The sequence below is a fragment of the Chiloscyllium plagiosum genome, chromosome 28, assembly GCF_004010195.1.
Source record: "Chiloscyllium plagiosum isolate BGI_BamShark_2017 chromosome 28, ASM401019v2, whole genome shotgun sequence".
Lineage (NCBI taxonomy): Eukaryota > Metazoa > Chordata > Chondrichthyes > Orectolobiformes > Hemiscylliidae > Chiloscyllium > Chiloscyllium plagiosum.
Genome location: NC_057737.1, coordinates 17,146,267 through 17,169,630, shown reverse-complemented (window position 1 = coordinate 17,169,630; position 23,364 = coordinate 17,146,267). Strand labels below are relative to the sequence as shown.

General features: G+C 39.2%; 1 protein-coding gene across 1 annotated transcript in view; it reads left to right on the top strand.

Moving 5' to 3' along the window:
- Positions 1-23,364, top strand: part of git1 (G protein-coupled receptor kinase interacting ArfGAP 1) — a 218,084-nt gene that overhangs the window by 100,628 nt on the left and 94,092 nt on the right. Inside the window, exons 2-4 of the mRNA XM_043718410.1 lie at positions 1,769-1,902; positions 19,357-19,469; positions 22,100-22,205. Coding sequence (XP_043574345.1) covers positions 1,855-1,902; positions 19,357-19,469; positions 22,100-22,205 — 267 coding nt within the window. The 5' untranslated portion in view covers positions 1,769-1,854. The remainder of the gene's footprint in view (positions 1-1,768; positions 1,903-19,356; positions 19,470-22,099; positions 22,206-23,364) is intronic.

Below are 23,364 nucleotides of genomic sequence, written 5' to 3'. Positions count from 1 at the left end.
TCCAGAACTTCAGGCAATCCGTGAAGAAATTGTCAAAAGTCAGCTGACCCTTAGCAAACATCTTGGCATCTGTTTCTCATCAATTTTTAAATGAGAAGGCAATTCCTGAAATTTTAAACTGAACATAAACATTTTTAAAGTTATGAATTTTACATGCCTTTACAGGACATGATCATGGTCACCTTACAGAAATGTTTAAGATGTACACTGTAGGTGGTATAGACTGCTGCTACAGTGGGTCAGTGGTGGTGAAAATGATTTGGTTGAAGTGGAATTTAAGCAAACTGCTTTGTACTGAATGGTGTCAAACTGCTTGAGTCTTATTGGATATCATTTGGACAAATGGTCCATGATCTTACTGACGAATGTCTTGTAAACTATGGAAAGGCTTTGGGAAATGGATATATCACAAGATGCAGATTGCTCGGCCTTTGACTTTGTTTTTACCACAGTGTTTATGTGGCTGGTCAATGGCAGTGTTCAGGATATTGTTTGTAGGAGCTTCAACAATGATTGAGCTCTTGACAGGGCTGAAACCATTGGACCAGAAAAATAGACAATGCGTAAGATAGTGGGAGTACTCTATGGGGAATAGAAATCATGTGTGATTGGAAGAGGAGTTTGACAAGGATGCTGGCTCTCACTGTTCCTCTTTAATATCAATGGTCACGCATGTGTTTGAAGGCACAGACTTTACTGTTAAGAATAGGAGCATGTGGATGATAATGTCAGTTCAGTTTGCACATGATATTTCATTTGCACAAGAAGGATTACTAAAACTGATAGATGATTATCAGCAAGAATGAGATTTTGTGTGAAAATGAACATTGGCAAACCCAAAGTAGGACCTATTTGAAAATCAAAAAATTCTTAAATATTTGTAGAAGGAAGGGAACACAGATGCAAGAATTCAAGTTTTATCTGCAACTAGAAGTAAAAACAAGGACCAGAATGGGAAAGGCAAGATTTGGTAAGAGTTAAGTTTATACTTATGACGCTGAATAAACTCATAGTGAATTGTAAATTGCTTGATTTGCAGTGTTCTGTTGTATGAGTGAGATTAGGATTTTATGGAAGGAGGCAATCAAACTACTAACTAGCTTTGAAATGTGGAGAAAGTGAGGTCTGCAGATGCTGGAGATCAGAGCTGAAAATGTGTTGCTGGAAAAGCGCAGCAGGTCAGGCAGCATCCAGGGAGCAGGAGAATCGATGTTTCATGCATAAGCCCTTCTTCAGGAATCATGGGTTTGGAGGAAAATGAAAAGGATTTGTTGACAGAAATAATAATAAATAATGAATTTCTGTGGAGAGTGATTGAACAAAGAAATTTGTCCAGAGTCTGGCAGGGCATCTTTGAGAGGAAACTGACTTGTTACAGACGTAATGGAGGGAAGATCTCAAGAAAGGATGAGATGGGAATGCGTTTTCACATGTCTTGAAAATTGAAGGAAGTTATTGTCAAATGAAAATCATGGCATACGATTGAGAGACCTGGAAAGACTGTTATTAGCCAAAGACCTGCCTTTAGGCTGATCACACTTGATTCCTGACCAGATGTGGCAGGGTTGTAGAACTTCAGTTTGATTCATTGTCAGGTCACTGAGCTCCATATGTAACCTGTTCCTTCAAATTCCTGTAAATTCCTGGAATTTCAGTTTTGTTTGCTTTGCAAGAATTACATTTTTATATTTAGCTTGTCATTTTAAGAGTTGTAATTCCTTGGTTGAAATAGTATCTATTGACTAATTGCACATTGTAACCTGCACAGATCCTGGTTGGGCATCGATTAACCGTGGCGTTCTAGTTTGCGATGAATGTTGCAGTGTTCATCGAAGCCTTGGTCGGCACATTTCGATGGTGAAACATCTCCGGCACAGCTCATGGTCTCCAACTCTCTTACACGTGAGTAATATCTTAATGCAGGAGTTGTCTCAACAATTCTCATTTCTGGATTTGTAGATTAAAGAATTTTCAAGGTTGTATTTTCTTAAACTAATCCACTTTCAACTTCTTTGGAATGAAAGCAAAAGCCAAGTTTATGATTGTATAATTTAAAGGGAAGGTTGTTTCATTCTTGCCCTTCCAGTATCTGTAGATATATAGAGGAGGAAATCTTGTGGTGTCTATCATTTTGTTTTGTATGTCTGTGAATGAGGGATAGAATGCAAATCAATGTAGATCATTTTCCTTTAGAGTGAATTTAGACCAATACCTACTAAGGAATGGATGGGTACTGTCCCCAAAGAAGGTTATGAATTTACTGAGAATCCGTAACAGAATAGGGTGACACAAATGTATAGTGGGTGGCCATGTTCAACTTTCTTGAATTGGCAATGAAACATGAAACAGGGATAGATTAACAAAAGGAAACAGGACAACTTTTAAGATTTTGAATGTACATGATTTCAAATATCCTCTGCCACTTTTTGTATTTTTCTTTGTGTTATCTATTCCATTAATAATCACGTAACTATTGGTTAAATGAAGCATTTTTTGCCTTTATTGTAGTGCAGAAGGAACATCAGAACTGCAGATAGCTGCAGCTTTTATGTATTTGGAAGTCATGCATTTTGATTAAGGAGATGAAATTGTAGTCTGTTTCTGTATAAAGTGTTTAAAAGTGTAAGTACTAAGAACTAAAGCAATGTGTACATTCTTTTTATGCACAACCTATGAATGCCTGAACACTTGATCCATAAGAGGCGAGGAGTGCTGCAGCAAGTAATTCACTTTGTATCTCCCCAATGCCTGTCCGTTATCTACCAGGTACAAGTCAGAAGAGTGATGGAGTACCTGCCACTTGCTTCAATAGGTGCATCCCCAACAACACTCGAAGCTTAAAGTTATCCGGGGAAAAGTTAAATTTCCCTGTCATGCCCTCGAACATTGTGTGCTCTTTGGTCATCCCTTTTCTAGGTTCATGTTAAGGATGTCTCCTGAATGCCTTTTGAGGACTGGCAAAGCAACGTAGTATTTAGTGTAATTTCTCGGATTCGGTGGTTTCCCCTTCCTTTCATGTGAGCCACAAAAGTTTTGTTACTTTTGCTTAACTTCTAGTGCACGCTGAAGCCAGTAGATCTTGTAATAATGTAACCAGTTAAAATATGCAGAAATTGTTACATTTGTATAAGTATGACATTCCACATCACAAAACTAAGTCAAAGCTTTGTGATGCATTGGAAAAATGATTCAGAGCCACATTCATTCATTTCCTTTACAAACATGGCGAGTCTTTACCGACAAGAACGGGATTCGATCATTAATTTCTTTGCCACTCTTAAACTTTGCAATTCTGCCTTATACTATAGTAGTTGTATTTTAAGAACTTGAAGTAACAAAAATTTGAGCATACATCAGAGTGTAATAAAATATCCCAAGGCACTTCCCAGAGCATTTCAAAAGAGAAAAAAGGCACCAAACGACCTAAATACCATTAAAACAGATGACCATACATAAGAACAAGTAATAAGAGTGGGCCAGTCATCCCTTTGAACTTGCAATGCCATTGTATAAGATCAAGAATGATTTGATTTTAATCTGAACTCTACATCCTTGCATACCCCGATGATCTTTATCCCCTTGGTAATCAAGAATTTATCTACCTCTGTCCTAAATGTATTTAACGATTCTGCATCCTCTGTGTTTTGAAGAATGGAAATCCAAATACACTCAGCCTTCTGGGAAAAAATGTTTCCTCATCTCTGTCTCAAATGGGCACCCTCTTTTTTTTTAAACTATGACCCCAAGTTCTAGATCCTTCTACAAGAAGAAACATCCTTTCCACATACACCCAATCAAGTCCCCTCAGGAACATACTTTTCAACTAAGTCACCTCTGGCTGCTTTAAACTTCAAAGGATAGAGTCCTAGCCTGCCCTCATAAGGTCCTCCATTTATTCCAGGTACTAGTCTAGTATTCCTTCTCTGAACTGCTTCCAATGCATTAATGTCCTTCTGTAGGTACGTTGACAAGTATTGTATGCAGTACCCTAGATATGGTCTCACCAATACCCTGTATAACGAGGATAACCTCCATACTCTCTCATCCAGTTCCTCGCGCAATATCCATAAGATTGTTAGTTTTCCTGATTACTTGCTGTACCTGCACACTAACCTCCTTTGATTCATGCAGTAGGCCACCTAGTTCTCTTTGCATCTCAGAGCTCTGCAACCTCTCATCATTTAGATAACACACTGTTATTCTTTCTGCTAAACTTTACAACTTTAAACTGCCGTACATTGAACTTCATTTGCCATATCATTGCCCACTCCTTTAAGGAGCCCAAAAGGGGGATATAAGGTTAAGTTTGTTTCACAACACACTTTCCTACCTATGTTTGTGTCATCAGCAAATTTAGCTATCATACCTTCGAGTCTTCTATCCAAATCCTCTATGTAAATTGTACAGAGGCCTCAACACTGACCCATGACAACTTGCCAGTCTGAAAAACACCCATTTATTTGTTCTTTGTTTTGTTAGCAAGCCAATCTTCTATCCATGACAATATGTTATCTAAATTTCATACATCCACTGGCTCCCCCTTACCTACAGTATAAGTTGTTTCTTCAAAGAACGTAATTAACATGATTTTTCCCATGACAAAACTAATTTAACTGTTGGCTCTGATTGACTTCCTTGAACTTATCCACATGCCCTGTAATGATGTCTTTAATGACTTCTAACTTTTTACCTGTATGAGATGTTCAGCTAAGTGGTCTGTAAATTCCTGCTTTTTGTCTCGCTCCCTTTTTAATAAATGAATTACGTTAGCTAATGTCCAAGCTAAAGGAAGCTTTCTTGAATATAATGAGTTTTGTAAAAACAAGGCCAATGCATCAGCTATCTTGCTAGCTCCTTCGTTTAAAACTCCAAGATGAAATCGATCAGGACCTGGGGACTTGTCAACTCAGTTCTAACAATTTACTCTGCTCCTTTTTCTGGTAATTGTAATTTTCTTGAACTTTTTCTTGAACCTTTTTCAATTCCTGATAGTTTTTTCCAGGATATTACTTGAATCTCCTTTAGTGAAGGTGCAAAATATCTGTTTGGTGTGTCTGCTTTCTCTTTGTACTGCATTACTAATTCCCAGACTTGTTTTCTGCAGGACCAAACGCTCGCTCGAAGAGGTAGATCTTAAGGCTTGTCTTAAAGCAAAAAAGTGAGGTCGAGTTGTTTAGCGAAGAAGTTCCAGATCTTATGGTTAATGGAGCCGAAAGCATAGCTAGTGTAGTGTAGTTAAAATCTGGAATGCTTGAACCAAAATTAAAGTTGTACGGATGTCTCAGGTTTGCAGTGGTATTTTTGACACATATTAAAGCTAACTTTTTTTTCTGTTGATTTATTTTTCATAACTCTGTTATTTTGTGTGAAGTAGATGCCTGAATTGAATGTATTGCGGAGTGCGCTGAACTTATTAGTTAATCCGCATGATAATACCAGTAAAATAGATTTTGTTAAATTGGAAATAACAGCAGCACATGCATAACGTGGTGTGCTGGTGCGAAGATGGAGTTTTACAGTATTATAATGCAATACAACACAGGAACAGGCTCTTTTTCCCACCAACCTGCGCCGATTCTTGATCTGTATTTCGGGCTGCTACTCATTGCCCATACGCAGTTTCTATCTCTTAGTTCACCTCCTGTTCATGTGTCTATCAAGATGTGCCTTAAACTTTTCGAATATGCCTGCTTCAACTTGACTACAGTGCATTCCAAGCATCCACCACCCTCTGTGTGAAAAATGTTCCCTGCGCATCTCTCCTAAACTTTACAACACTCGCCTTGAACCTGTGCCCTCTTGTAAGTAACCTTCCTTCCCTGGGAAAAATTCTCCGACTGTTCACCCTATCTATGCTCCTCATAATTTGTAGACCTTTAACAGGCCACCCCTCAGCCTCTGGCTTTCTAGTGAAAGCCATCAGAGTTCATTTAATCTCTCCTCATAACTAAAATCCTCCAGACCAAGCAACATCTTGGTAAACATTCTCTGTACGCTGTCCAAAGCATCCATGTTTTTCTCGTAGTGTGGTGACCAGAACTACATGCAGTATTCCAAAAGTAGCCTAACTAAAATTTTATATGGCTGTAATATAACTTGCCAGCTTTTATATTTGTATGCCTTCTTGACCACCTATGTTGACACTTTTGGGGATCTCTGGAGCTGTATCCTTCAATCCCTTTTTAACTATGATATTTTGGGTTGCAAGCACTGTTTTGAATTATGCTGCGAAGAGCTTGTGTTTGTTGCTCATTGTTAAAAATTAATTGGGTGTAATGGTTGTTGGACCCCAATTATCTAGATTTTCCATGAGAACAGGAAAGATGCCAACACACACTAGATTTAAAAAAAAACGGTTGGTGATGCGTGTCTGTCTTATTTTTCATTAAATAATGCACTGATCTTTTTGAATGGTTGTTGATTCTCCAGAACCTGTTAATATATATTCTAATTTTATTTTCAATCAATCTGGTTTGACTCCTGAGGTTCTAAAGCACTTGACCTTTTCGTACGTACATACTCGAGAACAGAATCTGTGAAAGAAGGATCATTTCATTTAGATATTTCTGCAATTGCAAAACCACCAGAGTGCTTTTACATAGTGTAAATTGTCTAATTGTTGTCTTACTTAGATTTATTCATCTATGAATCATTATGGGCCCCATGGTCAGTTATAATTTTTGCTTTATGGTTTTTAATGAATAACTGTATGTTGAATATCCAAACCCTTCCTCCTCTTCCCTTCAGTCCACTGAGTAACTAGGGGTTTAGATAGGGTCGATAGTGAGAATCTTTTTCCACGTATGGAGTCAGCTATTACAAGGGGGCATAGCTTTAAATTAAGGGGTGGTAGGTATAGGACAGATGTTAGGGGTAGGTTCTTTACTCAGCGAGTCGTGAGTTCATGGAATGCCCTGCCGGTAGCAGTGGTGGACTCTCCCTCATTATGGGCATTTAAGCGGGCATTGGATAGGCATATGGAGGATAGTGGGCTAGTGTAGGTTAGGTGGGCTTGGATCGGTGCAACATCGAGGGCCGAAGGGCCTGTACTGCGCTGTATTCTTCTATGTTCTATGTTCTATGTTCTATAGATGTGAATTTACAACCTACCTCAGATTGGCAATTGTTAATAAATCAGTGGTTGTTACCAATATTGCTATTAACTGTAATTTCCTTCTTTGCCTATTCATTGGGAAGACCTACATTTAGTTCCTAACCCTAATTTCTTTGAAAAGGTGATGGTGAGCCAGTACCTTCAATTCCAGTGATTCTTGTAGCATGCACAGGGAAGGAGTTCCAAAGTTTTGGAATATTGGATGGAGTGCCAATTAATCCTTTTTCTTCCTGTTTGATGTAAAGTTGTTTTGATTGGTGTTGAAGCAACAGTGATGCAGTCAAGTGGAAAATATTTCAACGCAGCCATCTCTCTCAAGCACTCCTCTTTCCCTCTGTAAATCATTTAAACTTCAGATGCCAGCCTAGTCTGTTCAACCTTTCCTCATAAGATAACCCACCCATTCTAGATACTCATTTCAAACCTTTTCTGAACTGCCTCTCATTGGCTGAGATTTTAAGAACAATATTTCATTCTCCTGATTTTGCAAGAGTAGTTTTTATATAGTGGATCTTTTTCTGACTCACTTGTTTTGATCATGTTACTGGGTTGGCTGCTTGATTATCAAAGGAAATAGCATTCTTTTTCATTATTCATTCTCTGTGACAGTGACCATGTTTATTTCAAGTTATTGACTTTGTAAAAGAGATTAAACATCTGAAAAGGCAGATCTTAATTCTTAGTGTCTAACTTATAGGAATGTATTGATGAATTAGAGGGTACATTCAGACTAGAAAGGAAGTATCAAATTGAAGTTGCTTGAGAAGATGAAGGCTTTGCTGACTGAAGGATTGGCCTCGTTATAAAGCAAAGAAAATATAATATTACAATGTGCCGAGGCATGTACATGCAAGGCTCACAGTTGGAGATAACCATTTTATTCCATTTAGTTTTCTTTTCAAGGGAATTGCTTTATCATAGAATAAAGTTCTGCAGATCCCACTGCTGTGTAATTGAATGGTTATTCCTGAAGTATTTTTGTGTGTGCTCATGCTTCCAAGATTGTAAGGAAAGGAGGTACAAATGTCAGAAGGCCAGTAAAAGCATTACTGTTGAATTAAAAAGTTTACTTGTAGATGACATAGCCATGTAAATTTAAAATGGTTTGCTACAAACAAAATCATTTTTCCCTATTCTAGCATCTAATTTTATCATGTTTGGCTGCACTAATTGTTTGGTGGATATGATTTGCTTATGGTTTGGTACTCGATAGTCTGGTACAGATATGAATTGTGAATGCTGTTCTATCCTGGGATTAGTAGGGCAACTGAAATACAAATTCAGAGCTGTCTAATGACCCATGTTTGAAATTCTCTGGCTACATTAATACCATGACCCTAATCAATATTACAGGAATTAATATTTCAACATTCTTCTCAAACAATCAGAAGTTTGCACGTAGCTTTGTTAAATCTATCATACCCAACTGGCGTGGTATCTTGTTGTGAATCATCTTCCAAGCCCATGACTTTACATCATCTTATCTGAGTGGTCAGCTCTTCACATACGCCTTACAGTTTTACATTGAACTACAGCTTGCTCATCTTTCAAGCACTTTTTGCATTTAACACATCTATTCTCTCAACTCTCCCAACCTACATTTTATTAACTCCCATCTCCTACCCTACTTTTAAAGCTCACTGAAGATATAGGATTATTAATGTGGGGGGGTGGTTGGGGCGTGATGTTGGAAGGGTACGAATAGAAAAAGAATTGAACCCAAGTATAAAAAAGGTACATTAAACTGAGTAAATCAGGAGCTGAAGTTTTTTTCTGTGATTATTCTGTCTGGACTGAACAGAGTAGTTGAGTTGTTTGTTCATTAATGGCATCTCTATGTTAATGATTTGTTCGTGACAGCAAGGACCCTGTACCCGCACAGATGGAAACATTTTTCATTAAGATAGTATTTAAATTATTGCATGAATGCAAGGCAATTTCTACAAACTTTGTTTTTGGTTAAACTTTGAATCAGCCAGTTGTTGCTCATGTTATTTAACCCATGTGCAATTTACTCCTGAAAGAGAAATGAGTGAGGAGAATACATTTACATTTCTTGAAACATGTTCCGGTAGATGTCATCTGTGTATATAGCCAAATGTGTACTAGAAAATAAGGTGCACCTTGGGAAAGAAAGTGGTTTGTACTTTCAAAGTGGATCGAAAACAATATTGTGCTTTTGCATGCAAGCACTCTTGTTTGCAATTAAAGTGGAGTTGTATCAGTTTTTAAAAGAACTGGATCTGAAGTACTCTACAATGTAACTCAACATTCCCAAAAAATAATTAAATTACATTAGAATTGATGTGCTAAATTTTTAGGGTAGTCAGGAAAGGTTTTTTTTGGATATTTTTAATGGATTGTAGTTTGCCTTATGGAGGCATACAAAAGGCAAGTTTTTGGGTATATCTTTTATTCACACCGCTAATCAACTTTGGTTTACTAGCTAGCTGGTATATTGAATCCAATTTGCATCCAGTCAAATTATTTAGCTAAACTAAACTTAAATTGTGTTATTTAAGATCTTGTCAATTGTTATTCGGTGGTAGTGTACACTTATTCATTATTAGTATACTTCTGATGCCTCATAGAATTCGGATTGCTGTGCAACCCATTAAGTAGTAAGTGGTAACCAAAGTCCATCTGTCTGAACCCTATACGGATTTGCTAAGACCAAAATGAAGAGAGTGGCCAACCAGCTATCTAAAACTCTGTCCATTAAAACTATTTTGGAAAAATTGTGTGTGAGTGCATTTTTAAAAAGTCAATCAAAATGAGATTGGAAAAGTACATATATTAATTAAAAATTACTCAGGTTTATAAAATATTAAATAGTTAACAAAGTTAAACTGAGGATTGGTGAACTTGGAGAAGACCAGATATAAAATGACAGGTGAAGGCTTTGAGGAGGTTTGAAGGAAGGGAGAAAAGTAACAATGTAGAAAAAAGATTTGTCTTTCTGACTGTTGAGACCAGGAGTAGAAGAAAATATGTAATCTAATATCTCCAGAATAGCGATGATGGGTCGTGACATGTGCTTGCAAAAGTTTTCCAAATAAATTGGAGAGAGATTTTGGATGGATTTTGAAAACTTGTGTGAAGATTTTTGAAATCTATTCACTAAAAGAGTCCATCAGACGTGGACAAGGATCATGTCATATTGTAGAATTTCATGCAGTGAAACCATGAGCAGCTGAATTTTTGGAGGTGGTGAATTTGAAGAGGAAAATATTTGAGAAATCTCACCTTCACAGTGAAAGTGTGGATAAGAACTTTTGTACCAGAGTGGAGGAGGGAGGGATTGAAGAAGGTGGTTTTTGCAATGCTGGGTGTGGAATCTTGGCTCATATATAATTAGAATGCAATACCTTTGTAACCTCTGTACAGCACAGAAACAGACCTTTCGGTCCAACCCATCCATGCCGACCAGATATCCCAATCTAGTCTCACCTGCCAGCACCTGGCCCATATTTCTCCAAACCCTACCTACTCATACACATCCAGATGTCTTTTAAATGTTGTACTTTTAATTGTACTAGCCTCTACCACCACCTCTGCAGCTCATTCCATACATGTACCACCCTCTGAATGAAAAAGTTGCCCCTTTCATCTCTTTTACATCTTTCCCCTCTCACCCTAAACCTATTCCCTTTTTAGTAGCATTGGACGTCATAGATGGCTTCCAGTTTTCCAATTTTACAGATAATCAACTAGTATACCTGAAATCAATCAATATCCATATGTTGGAAGAATTAAGTTGGATGTAAGCATACATGCAAGCTTGAAAATCTGTAAGTTGAGTTAGCTTATTGGATGTTCCACCAAACGTGGCTCAGTGGTTAGCACTGCTGCCTCACAGCGCCAGGGACCCAGGTTCGATTCTAGCCTTGGGTGACTGTCTGTGTGGAGTTTGCACATTCTCCCCATGTCTGCGTGGGTTTCCTCCGGGTGCTCCGGTTTCTTCCCACAGTCCAAAGATGTGCAGGCTAGGTGAATTGGCCATGCTAAATTGCCCTTAGTGTTAGATGGACTAGTCAGGAGTAAATCTAGGGGAATGGGTCTGGGTGGGTTTCTTTCCAGAGGGTAGGTGTGGACTGGTTGGGCCAAAGGGCCTGTTCCTACACTGTAGGGAATCTAATCTAATCTAAATTCATGAAGGCTTATTAAAAACTGTGTCGTCATCAAAATATAAGAGTAAGGATTAAAAAGGAGCAGCTTGTACTGTGATGAACAAGAAGTAATTTATTGCAATGTTATAGAACTCTAGTCGGACAAAAAGGTAGTTGAGGAAAGAATTCGCCCATCTGTTCTGCATTTGGAACCTGTCTTGTTCACTTACTTCAGCTTACTGATTATTTGTATTTTGGTAAAAAGGTTTCTAACTTTTTGAATTTACTGGAAAGGATTTATGGAATAATTAATAGTGAAAATGAATTGAAAATTGCTTTCAGTGACCTTTATCCTGTTAGTTTGAAATTTGTGATAGAAATGTGCTTGAGATCCTGTTTAAAAAAAAATCTAGCCACTGATTTGAGGGTTGTTGTAGAGTATTGATCTTTTAAGCTGCCCTTGTATATTAGTGGCATGATAAATTACAGCCCTTCTACAGCAGAAAATAAATTAGTCTGTACACAGTACTGAATTTGTGTCTTGGAAAATATTCATGAATTTGGCTTAAACAGGATTGGCGTTTACTTTGTGTTCTTAGTTTCTTTGAACAATGAATGCGTATGAAAATAATAAAGAAATTATAGCATTAAGGGTCTAAAATCTTATCTGAGGAAAGTTATAATGGCAGTGGAGAAAGAAACCACCTGAGTTAGATTGATCCCAAGAATAGCGAGATTTTCTTATAAGGGCAGGTTGAGGATATTGGGCGTATCTGCATTGAAGTTGAGAAGTGACCTTATTAAAACACAGGTGATTCTTAGGGGACTTAACAGGGTGGACGTAGAGAGGTTGTTTCCACTTAGGAGCGGGGGCATTATTTTAGGATAAGGGGCCACTCTTATAAGGCATAGGAATTTCTTCTGTCTCAGGGTAGTGAATCTGTGGAATTCTTTACCCCAGAGAACTTTCAAGGTTGGGTCAATAATTTTATCCAAGACTAATTGACAGAGTTTTGATCAATAAAGGAATCAGGAATATGGGAAAATAGAGTTGAGGATTATCAGAGCAGCCAAGATCTTATTGCATGGTGGAGCAGATTCAATGGGCGAATCGTCTAATTCTACTCTGACATCTTATAGTCTTAAAACAGTACCTGTTTGAAGTTGAGCACTTTAGTGAGATGAGGCCTTCCTCAATATTCCTCCCCTATCCAGAAGGCATCAAACCCTTGGTGCTTGGTGGCACCAGTTGTCCTACCTTAATTAAACAAGTAGTTGCTAAACACATTTAACTTCAACAGGAAATGAAACCTATTTTAAGAGCAGAAGTAGACGGAAGGCCTCTCAAGCCTACTCCAAGGTTATAGCTGATTTTGTGTCTTACCTTTCCAAATCCCTCAATGCCTCAAGAACCAAAACTCAATCTATCTCTGTCTTAAATATACTTAACCCTGGAGAATCCATTGGCTTCTGATTAAGAGAATTCCAAAGCTTCCAACCCTTTGAATGAAAATAAAATGCTGCTCAGTTGTAAATCGTCAGCCCCTTACTCTGAAACTCTCCTCCGTGTTTTTTGTCATTGTTCTTTCAAGCCCCTTCAGAATATCCTATGTTTCGATGAAGTTGCCTCATTGTTCTGAACTCCACAGATTGTAGAATGAATTTTCCTGATTGTTGGTTCCCAAAGGGTTCATCCTATCAAGTCAGAAAGGATTTACAAAGATGTTGCCTGGGTTGGAGGATTTTAGCCATAGGGAGAGGTTGAATAGGCTGGGGTTGTTTTCCTTGGGGCATTGGAGGCTGAGGGGTGAACTTATAAAGGTTTATAAAATTGTGAGGGGCATGGGTCGGATAAATAGGCAAAGTCTTTCTTTTCCCTGGGGTGGGGAGTCCAGAACTAGAGGGCTTAGGATTAGGGTGAGAGGGGAAAGATATAACAGAGACCCAAGGGGCAACATTTTCACGCAGAGGGTGGTGTGTGTATGGAATGAGCTGGAGATGAGTACAAGTGCAACATTTAAAAGGCACCTGCATGGATATAGAAGGGTTTGGAGGGACATGGGCTGGGTGCTGGCAGGTGGGACTAGATTGGGTTGGGATATCTGGTCGGCATGGACGAGTTGGAGCGAAGGGTTTGTTTTTATGCTGTACATCTCTATGACTCTAGGTGAATCCGTTGCTGTACCATCTTCAAGTACAAGTAAGTAAATCCTTCTTTCAATATGGTACCAAGCTGGTTATGGTACCCTTGGTGAGGCCTCACCAAAGCCCAATATGATGCTAATGCAGGGAAAAGCATAGCCCCATCCCAACTTCAGCTGATGTCCATGGCTGCGTGCTCTTGTTGGTCTGGAAATGAGAACTGAAACTGTATCCATTCTTCTCCCTTCCCCTGTTCGCCCTCCATTTGTCACAAACTGTGTATAAAATCAATTATTGTGTGTGTGTGTGTGTTTAGTAATTGTTTTAAAAGTACATTAAATAGCCCAACAAAGATAATTGCTAATTGTGTCTGGACTTAGAAGTAACCTTCCAGAAGTATCTCTGATGTTAACCAGATAATCAACATCTCATGTACATCCTGATGGGACTAGAATGCTAGTTATTCTATTCCAAGCTGCCAAAGAGATGAGGTGTCTTTGATATAAAAATAGCCTTGCATAATAAAAAATGCAAATTTTATCTATCCTGTATGGTATGTTTATGACTTTACACTTAACCTCTGAGATGGACCATAAACAGTTGGCTATTTAAAATGAAAGCTATTGCTTGATATTATTCTTACTCTTATCTTCCCCTTCTCCTCCTTTCTTCTTCTCTACTATCCTCCCCACCAAAAAAGGTGGGCCAAATGACTTCCACAGTGCTGAACCCTAATTGTCTTTTAACCATACAAGTTTGAAATAGCGGCCAGTTAAGGAATCAGTACTGATCCATAAAACATCATCTGACAGTATAAGAATCCCTAACTCTGGGCTACAAACAAAAACCGTGCATTTACGTGCTTGGCAAATACTCAACTTTTTTTAGTCGAAGCAGAAGTGCGTTTCAGCAATATTCCTCAGATACCCTTTGAAGAAAATTTAAAGAGAAGAAATTGTCCAACCAAAAAATGGGGCGTGAGATGGCTTTGGCAAATAGAATTAAGGTGGATTCAAAGAGATTCTTTAAGTACATTTGGGACAAAAGAGTAACCAAGGAGAGGATAGGGCCCCTTTAAAGATCAATTGGCCTTCTATTTGTGGAGCCGCAGGAGATGGGTCAGATAATAAATGAATATTTTGCACCGTATTTACTGTGGAGAAGGACATGGAAGCTAGGGAACTTGGCAAAATAAATAGAGATGTTTTAAAAAGAATTTCTATGATAAAAGAGGTGGTACTGGAGTCTTAAAACACTTAAAGAGCAACAAAGAACACTACAATGCAGGAACAGGCCCTTCAGTCCTCCAAGCCTGCACCAATCCATACCCTCTATTTAAGTATGCCTACTTTCTAAGGATCTGTATCCCTTTGCTCCCTGCCCATTCATGTATCTGCATACATCTTAAATAACACTATTGTTTCCGTCCCTACCACCTCTGCTGGCAACATATTCCAGGCATCCACACCCTCTGCATGAATAAATTTACATGTAATCCTCCCCTAAACCTTTTTCCACTCTCTCTTTGAACTCGTGACCCCTAGTAATTGAGTCCTTCACTCTGGTGAAAGAGTTTCTTGCTATCCAATGTGTCTACACTTCTGATGATATGGTAGGCCTCAATCAGGTCCCCCCTCAACCACTCCTTTCTAATGAAAATAATTGTAATCTACCCAACCTCTCCTCATAGCTAGCACCCTCCATACCAGTCAACATCCTGGTGAACTTTGACTGCACAGTCTCCAAAGCATCCACATCCTTTTGGTAATGTGACTAGAACTGTACGCTGTATTCCAAATGTGGCCGAACCAAAGTATTATACAACTGTAACGTGACTTGTAAACTCTCGTATTCAATACCTTGTCTGATGAAGGAAAGCATGTCAAATGCCTCCTTGACGGCTCTACTGACCTGCGTTGCTACCTTCAGGGAAAAATGGACTAAAGGTAGAAAAATCCCTAGGACATAATCAGGTATTTCCTGAACTTTGTGGGAAGCTAGAGAAGAGATTGCTGGGCCTCTTGCTGAGATATTTGTATCATTGACAGCCATGTGTGAGATGCTGGAAGACTGGAGATTGGTTAATAATGTATCATTATTTAAGAAAGATGGTAAGGAAAAGCCAGGAAACTATAGACTGGTGAGCCTTGTATTAATGGTGTGCAAGTCATTGGAGGGGATTTTGAAGGGCAGGATTTAGCTGCATTTGGAAAAGCAAGGATTGATTAAGGACAGTTAACATGGTTTTTTTGTGTGGGAAATCATACCTCACTAACTTGATTGAGTTTTTTTTGAAGAAGTAACGAAGATGATTGAAGGCAGAGTCATAGATATGGCATATATGGACTTTAGCAAAGCATTCATCAAGGTTCTACATGGTAGACTGATTAGTAAGGTTAGAAAGCAGGAGATGCAGGGGTGCTAGCCAATTGGACGCAATTGACTTGAAGGTAGGAAACAGAAGGTGGTGGTGGAAGGTTGCTTTTCGGACTGGATGCCTGTAATAAGTGGTGTGCCACAAGGAATAGTGTTGGGTCCACTTCTTTTTGTCATTTATATAATTGATTTTGATGTGAATTGAGGAGGTATGTTTGGTAAGTTTGCAGATGACACCAAAATAGCTGGTATAGTGATCAGTGAAGAAGATTCCATCAGAGTATAACGGGACCTTGATCAGATGGGCCAATGGGCCGAGGAGTGGCAGGTAGAGTTTAGTTTAGATGAATGTGAAGTGTTGCATTTTGGTTAGGCAAACCAGGGCAGGACCTTTACAGTTAATGGTAGGCCCCTGGGAGTGTTGCTGAACAAAGACACCTAGGTTCCTTGAAAGTGGAGTTGCAGGTAGACAGGGTGGTAAAGAAGACGTTTGACACACATGCCTTCATTAGTCAGAACATTAAGATTAGGAGTTGGGATATCATGTTGTGACTGTAAAGACATTGGTAGGCCACTTCAAGAATACTGCGTACAATTCTGGTTGCCCATCTGTAAGAAGGATGTTGTTAAACTTGAGACGGTGAAGAAAGGTTTAGTAAGAGTGTTGCCAGGTTTGGAGAGTTTGACTTGTAGGAGGAGGTTGAATAGGTTGTTGCTTTTTTTTCCCAGAGCGTAGCGTAACCTTATAGAAGTTATAAAATCATGAGGGGCATGGATAGGGTGGATAACCAAGATCTTTTCCAAGGATGGGGGAGTCCAAAACTAGAGGGCCTGGGTTTAAGTTGAGAAGGGAAAGAAGAGTAACATTTTCTCAGTGGGTGGTGCAGGTATGGAATGAGCTGCCAGGGGAAGTGATGGAGGCTGGTACAATTCCATTTTAAAGGCACCTGGATGGGGAGATGAAAAGGAAGGATTTGGAGGGAGATCAGCTAAATGTTGTGGTTCTGTTCGCCGAGCTGGGAATTTGTGGTGCAGACGTTTCGTCCCTTGTCTAGGTGACATCCTCAGTGCTTGGGAGCCTCCTGTGAAGCGCTTCTGTGATGTTTCCTCCGGCATTTATAGTGGCTTGTCTCTGCCGCTTCCGGTTGTCAGTTCCAGCTGTCCGCTGCAGTGGCCGGTATATTGGGCCCAGGTCGATATGTTTGTTGATATAATCTGTGGATGAGCGCCATGCCGCTAGGAATTCCTTGGCTGTTCTCTGTTTGGCTTGTCCTATAATAGTAGTGTTGTCCCAGTCGAACTCATGTTGCTTGTCATCTGCGTATGTGGCTACTAAGGATAGCTGGTCGTGTCGTTGCGTGGCTAGTTGGTGTTCATGGATCTGGATCGTTAGCAGTCTTCCTGATTGTCCTATGTAGTGTTTTGTGCAGTCCTTGCATGGGATTTTGTACACTATGTTGGTTTTGCTCATGCTGGGTATCGGGTCCTTTGTCCTGGTGAGATGTTGTCTGAGAGTGGCTGTTGGTTTGTGTGCTGTTGTATGCCGAATGCTGGCAAATGATTATGATGTCTCTTGGCACAGATGAGTTGGGCTGAAGGGTCTGTATCTCTAGTGTATGATTCTATGTCTAGCCAATTGGCTAACTGTTTAGCTATCGCACAAAGGAATCCAAGACTATTGATTCTCGCTATGCTTTTGGACTCCATCTTTTAAAAACAAGTATATTGATAGATGAGTATCCCACAGTTATTTTGTACTTAAGTTACTGCTGATTGAATCAAACACGATCAAGATTATTAAATGCCTCCCACTACCTTGCTGTCTTGCAAAGCATTATCCTCCTCCACCCAAGAATAAAATGAAATAAATTGAGCTTCTGATTGCACTTCTCAAGTGTGTTGTGGTCCTTACAATGAACAGAGCCCACAAACCAAGGGACCAGGAAAATACACCAGAACTGTTTAACATGGATAAAATTGAGTTACAGTTTGCTGACAAGTAGGTGGTGAGGTTAATGAAAGATTTGTTTTAAACTGGCAATCTTTTTAACAGAACTTAAGCTCTGATGTGTGGATTGGATCCAATGACATGAGCCAGCAATTTGGCCACATGGCAGAAAAATCCAGGCAGAGTGCAAATATTAGCAGCAACTAGAAATAAACCCATTGGAAGCCAAAAGGGAGAAATTGTATAGTCAAAATTATTTTTAAAACAAAATAAATGATCGCTACAAAATGCCCTACTCTCCTATGCAAATGAACAGAAAATAAAATGCTGACTCAGGTTTGTAGAAGAGGATAATTGCTGAAATGTTATCTGCTGTGAGCTCAGTCTATTTAAAGGCGTAGAGTTGCAGATAGACTGGGTGTTGAAGAAGGCATTTGACATGCAGAATAAAACTGAATGAATGAAATTCTTAGGTTGGCTCAGCACCTAAGACCATCCACAATCAGGAGGGTTGCTTATGAGTTAGAACCAAAAGCCAATCAGTAATATCACCCGCCCAGGGCAGGAAAAGCTCAACATTCATCTGGACTTTAAGGGGAGGGGAACAGGAGAAGGCAAGGGCTTTTCAACTCCAACAATTAGAAATAGAGTGGCAGGCTAAGAAAGAACTTAGATGAAAGCTGCTAGGAGGAACTACCCTCCATCCAGCACATGTCCATACCACTGTTCTTGTGTTAGAGTTGAGTTCTAATTCAGCATAGATTATCGGCATGTTGCAATCAATGGCCTCCTTCTGTGTCATTTCATGATCCAGATCACCTGTTTTTCTCTGGTGGGAACTTGTTAGGTTTTTAAGATAATTTATTCTTCCGGTTGCACTTAATGTATTGAAGATATTTTTGATTCAACATAATTCAAGTGACCTCTTATATTTTGAAAGGATAACACTAGCTGTATTAGTGAGTCTAATTTCTTGTATTAATCTGCTAGTTTGTTTGGTTTCCTGCTCTCTTTCTCAGTGAATCCTTTCCCAAAAAGAGAACTTTTCTTCAGGGAGAAAGGGAGATTGGAATGCAAATGATTTGAGCAGACTGTTTGTTTGCTGGGACTAACAAAGATTTTGGTTCATGATGGATAAGTAGTGACATTATTTTCTTTCCAAACTTTGTGGTGCTTTATGTAGAGATTGGCTAAGAGCCAATACAGTTCTTTACTGTGAAGCTTCAGAATCTGTGTTTGTGACTGAAGCATTCTCTCATTTGTCATTCTTTTCCCTGTTTTTGTATCTCTCTGAATTTCCTATGTGTAGCATTCCTGACTTTGATCTATTTAGCTCTATTCCTATACCTTTGCCATTGCTGCTCTATAACTTCTTGTTGGGAACGTATGCGGGGTGGCTTAACTGGTTAGGGCAAGTTGTTCTTAATGTGCTGTGTGTTGACATCATTTGTAGATGACAGTTCTTTTCCTTCATCCTTGATCCAGCAATTGACATAATGGGCCTTCTATGCCCAATCACTTCTAAGGCTTTGACTGCTGAAATTATTGTCGATCATTAGACAAAAGTACTTCAGTCAACAAGGTCATGGATAATCTTGCCATAAAAATATAATCCTTACATTTAGAGATGGTTTTTAAATAGTCATCTTTGTCTTGCCTTATTTTAGATGGTGCAGACCTTAGCAAGTAATGGAGCCAACTCCATCTGGGAACACTCATTACTTGATCCAGCCCAAGTGCAAAGTGGACGACGTAAACCAAACCCTCAGGATAAAGTGCAGTGAGTTCCATTCAGCTTAAAAGTACAAGGCTGCTGTATAGGAATTACATGTAAACTGACAATTGCCTTGTCTGCAAAAACTTTTTTTGACTTTTCTCATCCAGGTACAGTCCTTTAGTAGTCAAGACTTGTTTTGAAAGATTATTGAGCAGATGAGTCTAGTCAACAACTTATTGTTATATGAAGCTTCCAAGATGTGTGCAATTTACACACAAGTTTCATTGCGTTAGGCCTCAGACCTCATTATGTAAACTTCATTCATAGGAATTTCACATTGTTGTTTTGGAATTCCAGTTGATAGATGAGTAAGATTAATTCTTGAGTCATAGAGTCTGAGAGATGTCCAGGACACAGACCCTTTTAGTCCAGCCTATCCATGCCAATCAAATATTCTAACCTAATCTAGTCCCACCTGCCAGCACTTGGCCCATATCCCTCCAAACCCTTCCTATTCATATACCCACCCAAATGCCTTTTAAATGTTGCAATTGTACCAGCCTCCACCACTTCCTCTGGTAGCTCATTCCATACACTCACCAACCTCTGCGTGAAAAAGTTGCCCCTTAGGTCTCTTTTTATATCTTTTCCCTCTCACCCTAAACCTAAGCCCTCTAGTTCTGGACTCCCCCACCTCCGGGAAGAGACTGTCTATTTATCCTATCCGTGCCCCTCATAATTTTATAAACCTCTGAGGTCACCCCTCAGTCTTCGATGCTCCAGGGAAAACAGCCCCAGCCTATTCAGCCTGACTCTACAGCTGAAATCCTCCAACCCTGCCAACATCCTTGTGAATCCTTTCTGAACCCTTTCAGGTTTCACAATATCCTTCTAATAGGATAGAGACCAGAATTGCACACAACATTCCAAAAGTGGCTTAACCAATGTCCTGTACAGCCGCAACATGAGCTCCCAATTCCTATACTCAATGCACTGACCAGTAAAGGAAAGCATACCAAACTCCACCATCACCAACCTATTTACCTGAGACTCCACTTTCAAGGAACTATGAACCTGCACTTCAAGATGTCTTTGTTCAACAACACTCCCCACTTACCATTTAGTGTACAAGTCCTGCCCTGATTTGCCTTTCCAAAATGCAACATCTCAAATTATCTAAATTTATCTGCCACTCCTCTGCCCATTGGCCCATCTGATCAAGAGGCTGTTGTAACCTGAGGTAACCCTCTTCACTGTCCACTGCACCTGCAATTTTGATGTTATTTGCAGATTTGCTAACTGTACCTTCTTTGTTCACATCCGAATCATTATATAAATGACATAAAGTAGCAGACCCAGCACCGATCATTGTGGCACGCCACTGGTCACAGGCCTCCAGCCTGAAAGGCAACCCTCCATCACCACCCTCTGTCTTCTACCTTTGAGCCAGTTCTGTATCCAAATGGTTAGTTCTCCCTGTATTCCATGAGATCTAACCTTGCTAACCAGGCTCTCATGGGGAACCTTGTTGCACAGCTTCCTGAAGTCCATATGGATCACATCTACCGCTCTGTCCTCATCAATCCTCTTCGCTATTTCTTCAAAAAACTCAATGAAATTTGTGAGACATGATTTCCCACACACAAAGCCATGTTGACTATCCCTAAGCAGTCTTTGCCTTTCCAAATACATGTTAATACTGTCCCTCAGGGTTCCCTTCAACAACTTGGCCACCACCGATGTCAGGTTCAGTGGGTTATAGTTACCTGGCTTTCTCTTACTACCTTTTAAGTAGTGGCACCATGTTAGCCTCCAATCTTCCAGTACCTCACCTATGACTACCGGTTGTACAAATATCTCAGCAAGGAATCCAGCAATCACTTTCCTAGCTTCCTGCAGTGTTCTAGGGTACACCTGATGAGGTCCTAGGGGATTTATCCACCTTTATGCGTTTTAAGAGATCCAGCACCATCTCCTCTCTAATATGGGCATTTTTCCAGATGTCGCTAACTATTTACCCCACATTCCATGTTTTCTATGTCCTTTTCCATAGTAAACATTGATGCAAAATCCTTGCTCAGTATCTCCACCATCTTCTACGGTTTCACATATAGGCTACCCTGCTGGTCTTTGAGGGGCTCTATTCCCTCCCTAGTTATCCTTTTGTCCTTAATGTATTTTTAGAATTCCTTTTGAATTCTCTTTAACCCTATTTGCCAAAGCTAACTCATGCCCACTTTTTGCCCTCTTATTCTTAACCAAAACCTCAACTTCTGTAGTCATCTGGCATTCCTTATACCTATCAGCTTTGCCTTTCACCCTGACAAGAATATAGTGTCTTTGGCTTCTCGTTACCTCATTTTTGAGGGCTTCCCATTTTCCAGCTGTCCCTTTGCCTGCAAATATCTGCCCCAATCAACTTGTGAAAGATAGTGCCTAATAGTGTTAAAATTGGCCTTCCTCCTATTTAGAACTTCAACATTTAGATCCGGTCTGTCCTTTTCCGTCACTATTTTAAAATGCTGATGATCTTTTCCCATTGCTCTTGAAATAGAAATTGGCAGAGTGTATCAATGTGGTAGCGATTAGTCTGACATTGTAATTAACCATGTGAAATTGCCATAGATTTAACGCAATTGCAATTATTGCATCATTATGATATGCCTTTTTTTTTTGGAAAAATAAATCTGCAGCCCCACCAAGGCAGAGTTCATACGAGCCAAGTATCAGATGTTGGCATTTGTCCACAAATTGCCTTGTCGTGATGATGATGGTGTTACCACAAAGGACCTGAGTAAGGTGAGATATCTTGGTCAAATTATACTTGCAGATGTAATAGTCCCGTGATTACAAATTACATCTATTTTCATGATTTTGCTAAATTTGTATATTAGAAGAGATTGGTAGTTGGATATTGTCAGTTAAGCTAAGGCATTATTTAAAATCCCTTTGCGTGGGGGAAGCAGGAACCTGCCATCCTTATGATATGTAACTCCAGACCCACAGCAATGTAGTTGATTTTTAAACTGCCCCCAAGGCAATGAGTGAAGAGCAATAAATGTTGGTCGTGCCAGGAGCGCACACATTCTGTGAACTTGCTGAATTAAAAAGAAATCTCCATTTTGTTTCTTTTAAATCTTCTTTGATGCAAATCTTTTTTGGCACAAATGTTTGAGCATTGAATATGAATAACTTGATAATTTTTGTTTGAGCAGTAGTCACCATAAATAATAAAATCTCATTTCAACACTAATCAATTTTATTATTTAAGTGGTTGCTAGTTTTATCTAAAGCACTAGTTGACAATCTGAGATTCCATGCAGAAAAAAATTCATTAAGACTTTGTACAACAGGCTGTCAAGATTTTAATGCAGTCTGTGTAAAAAATTAAAATTCTAACTTTGTACAACAATTCCCCAAATGGACACAGTTACTTTTTTGTATCATGTACCCACTGTTTGCCATTTAATCAGCAATCAATTATGGTATATTTTCTCAATTTCCTTTTACAGTGTCATTTTACAAACTTCACTCTTTCTGGGGGTCTTTTTAACTCCAGTTTAAAAGTGAGTGGTTGTGTAGTCACAGTACACTTTTTTACATCACTGCTTTGCCACAAATGGATTAATGTCATTTCCCATCTGATGATTTAACTCTGCTTCAGCTTTTCAGAGTCAAGTGAAATGACTAAGATTTTTGATTAACATTTTGACACCTTGCCATTTTAAAGCAAATATAAAGTCAGCTGCATTTATCCTCTACAAGGAAGATTTTTTAAAAAAAAATTAGCTTCTGAATGTTGTTCTGTATCCCATCTGTGTTCTTAACTGTGATTGAATAACTTACCATTGACCTTACGAAGAATGATCTCTTGAGTAAAGCTTTGGAGAATTGCTAGCACTGTAAAATTATACTTCTGGACACAGTGACTAATGAGTTATTAAAAGGGCTAAAGAAT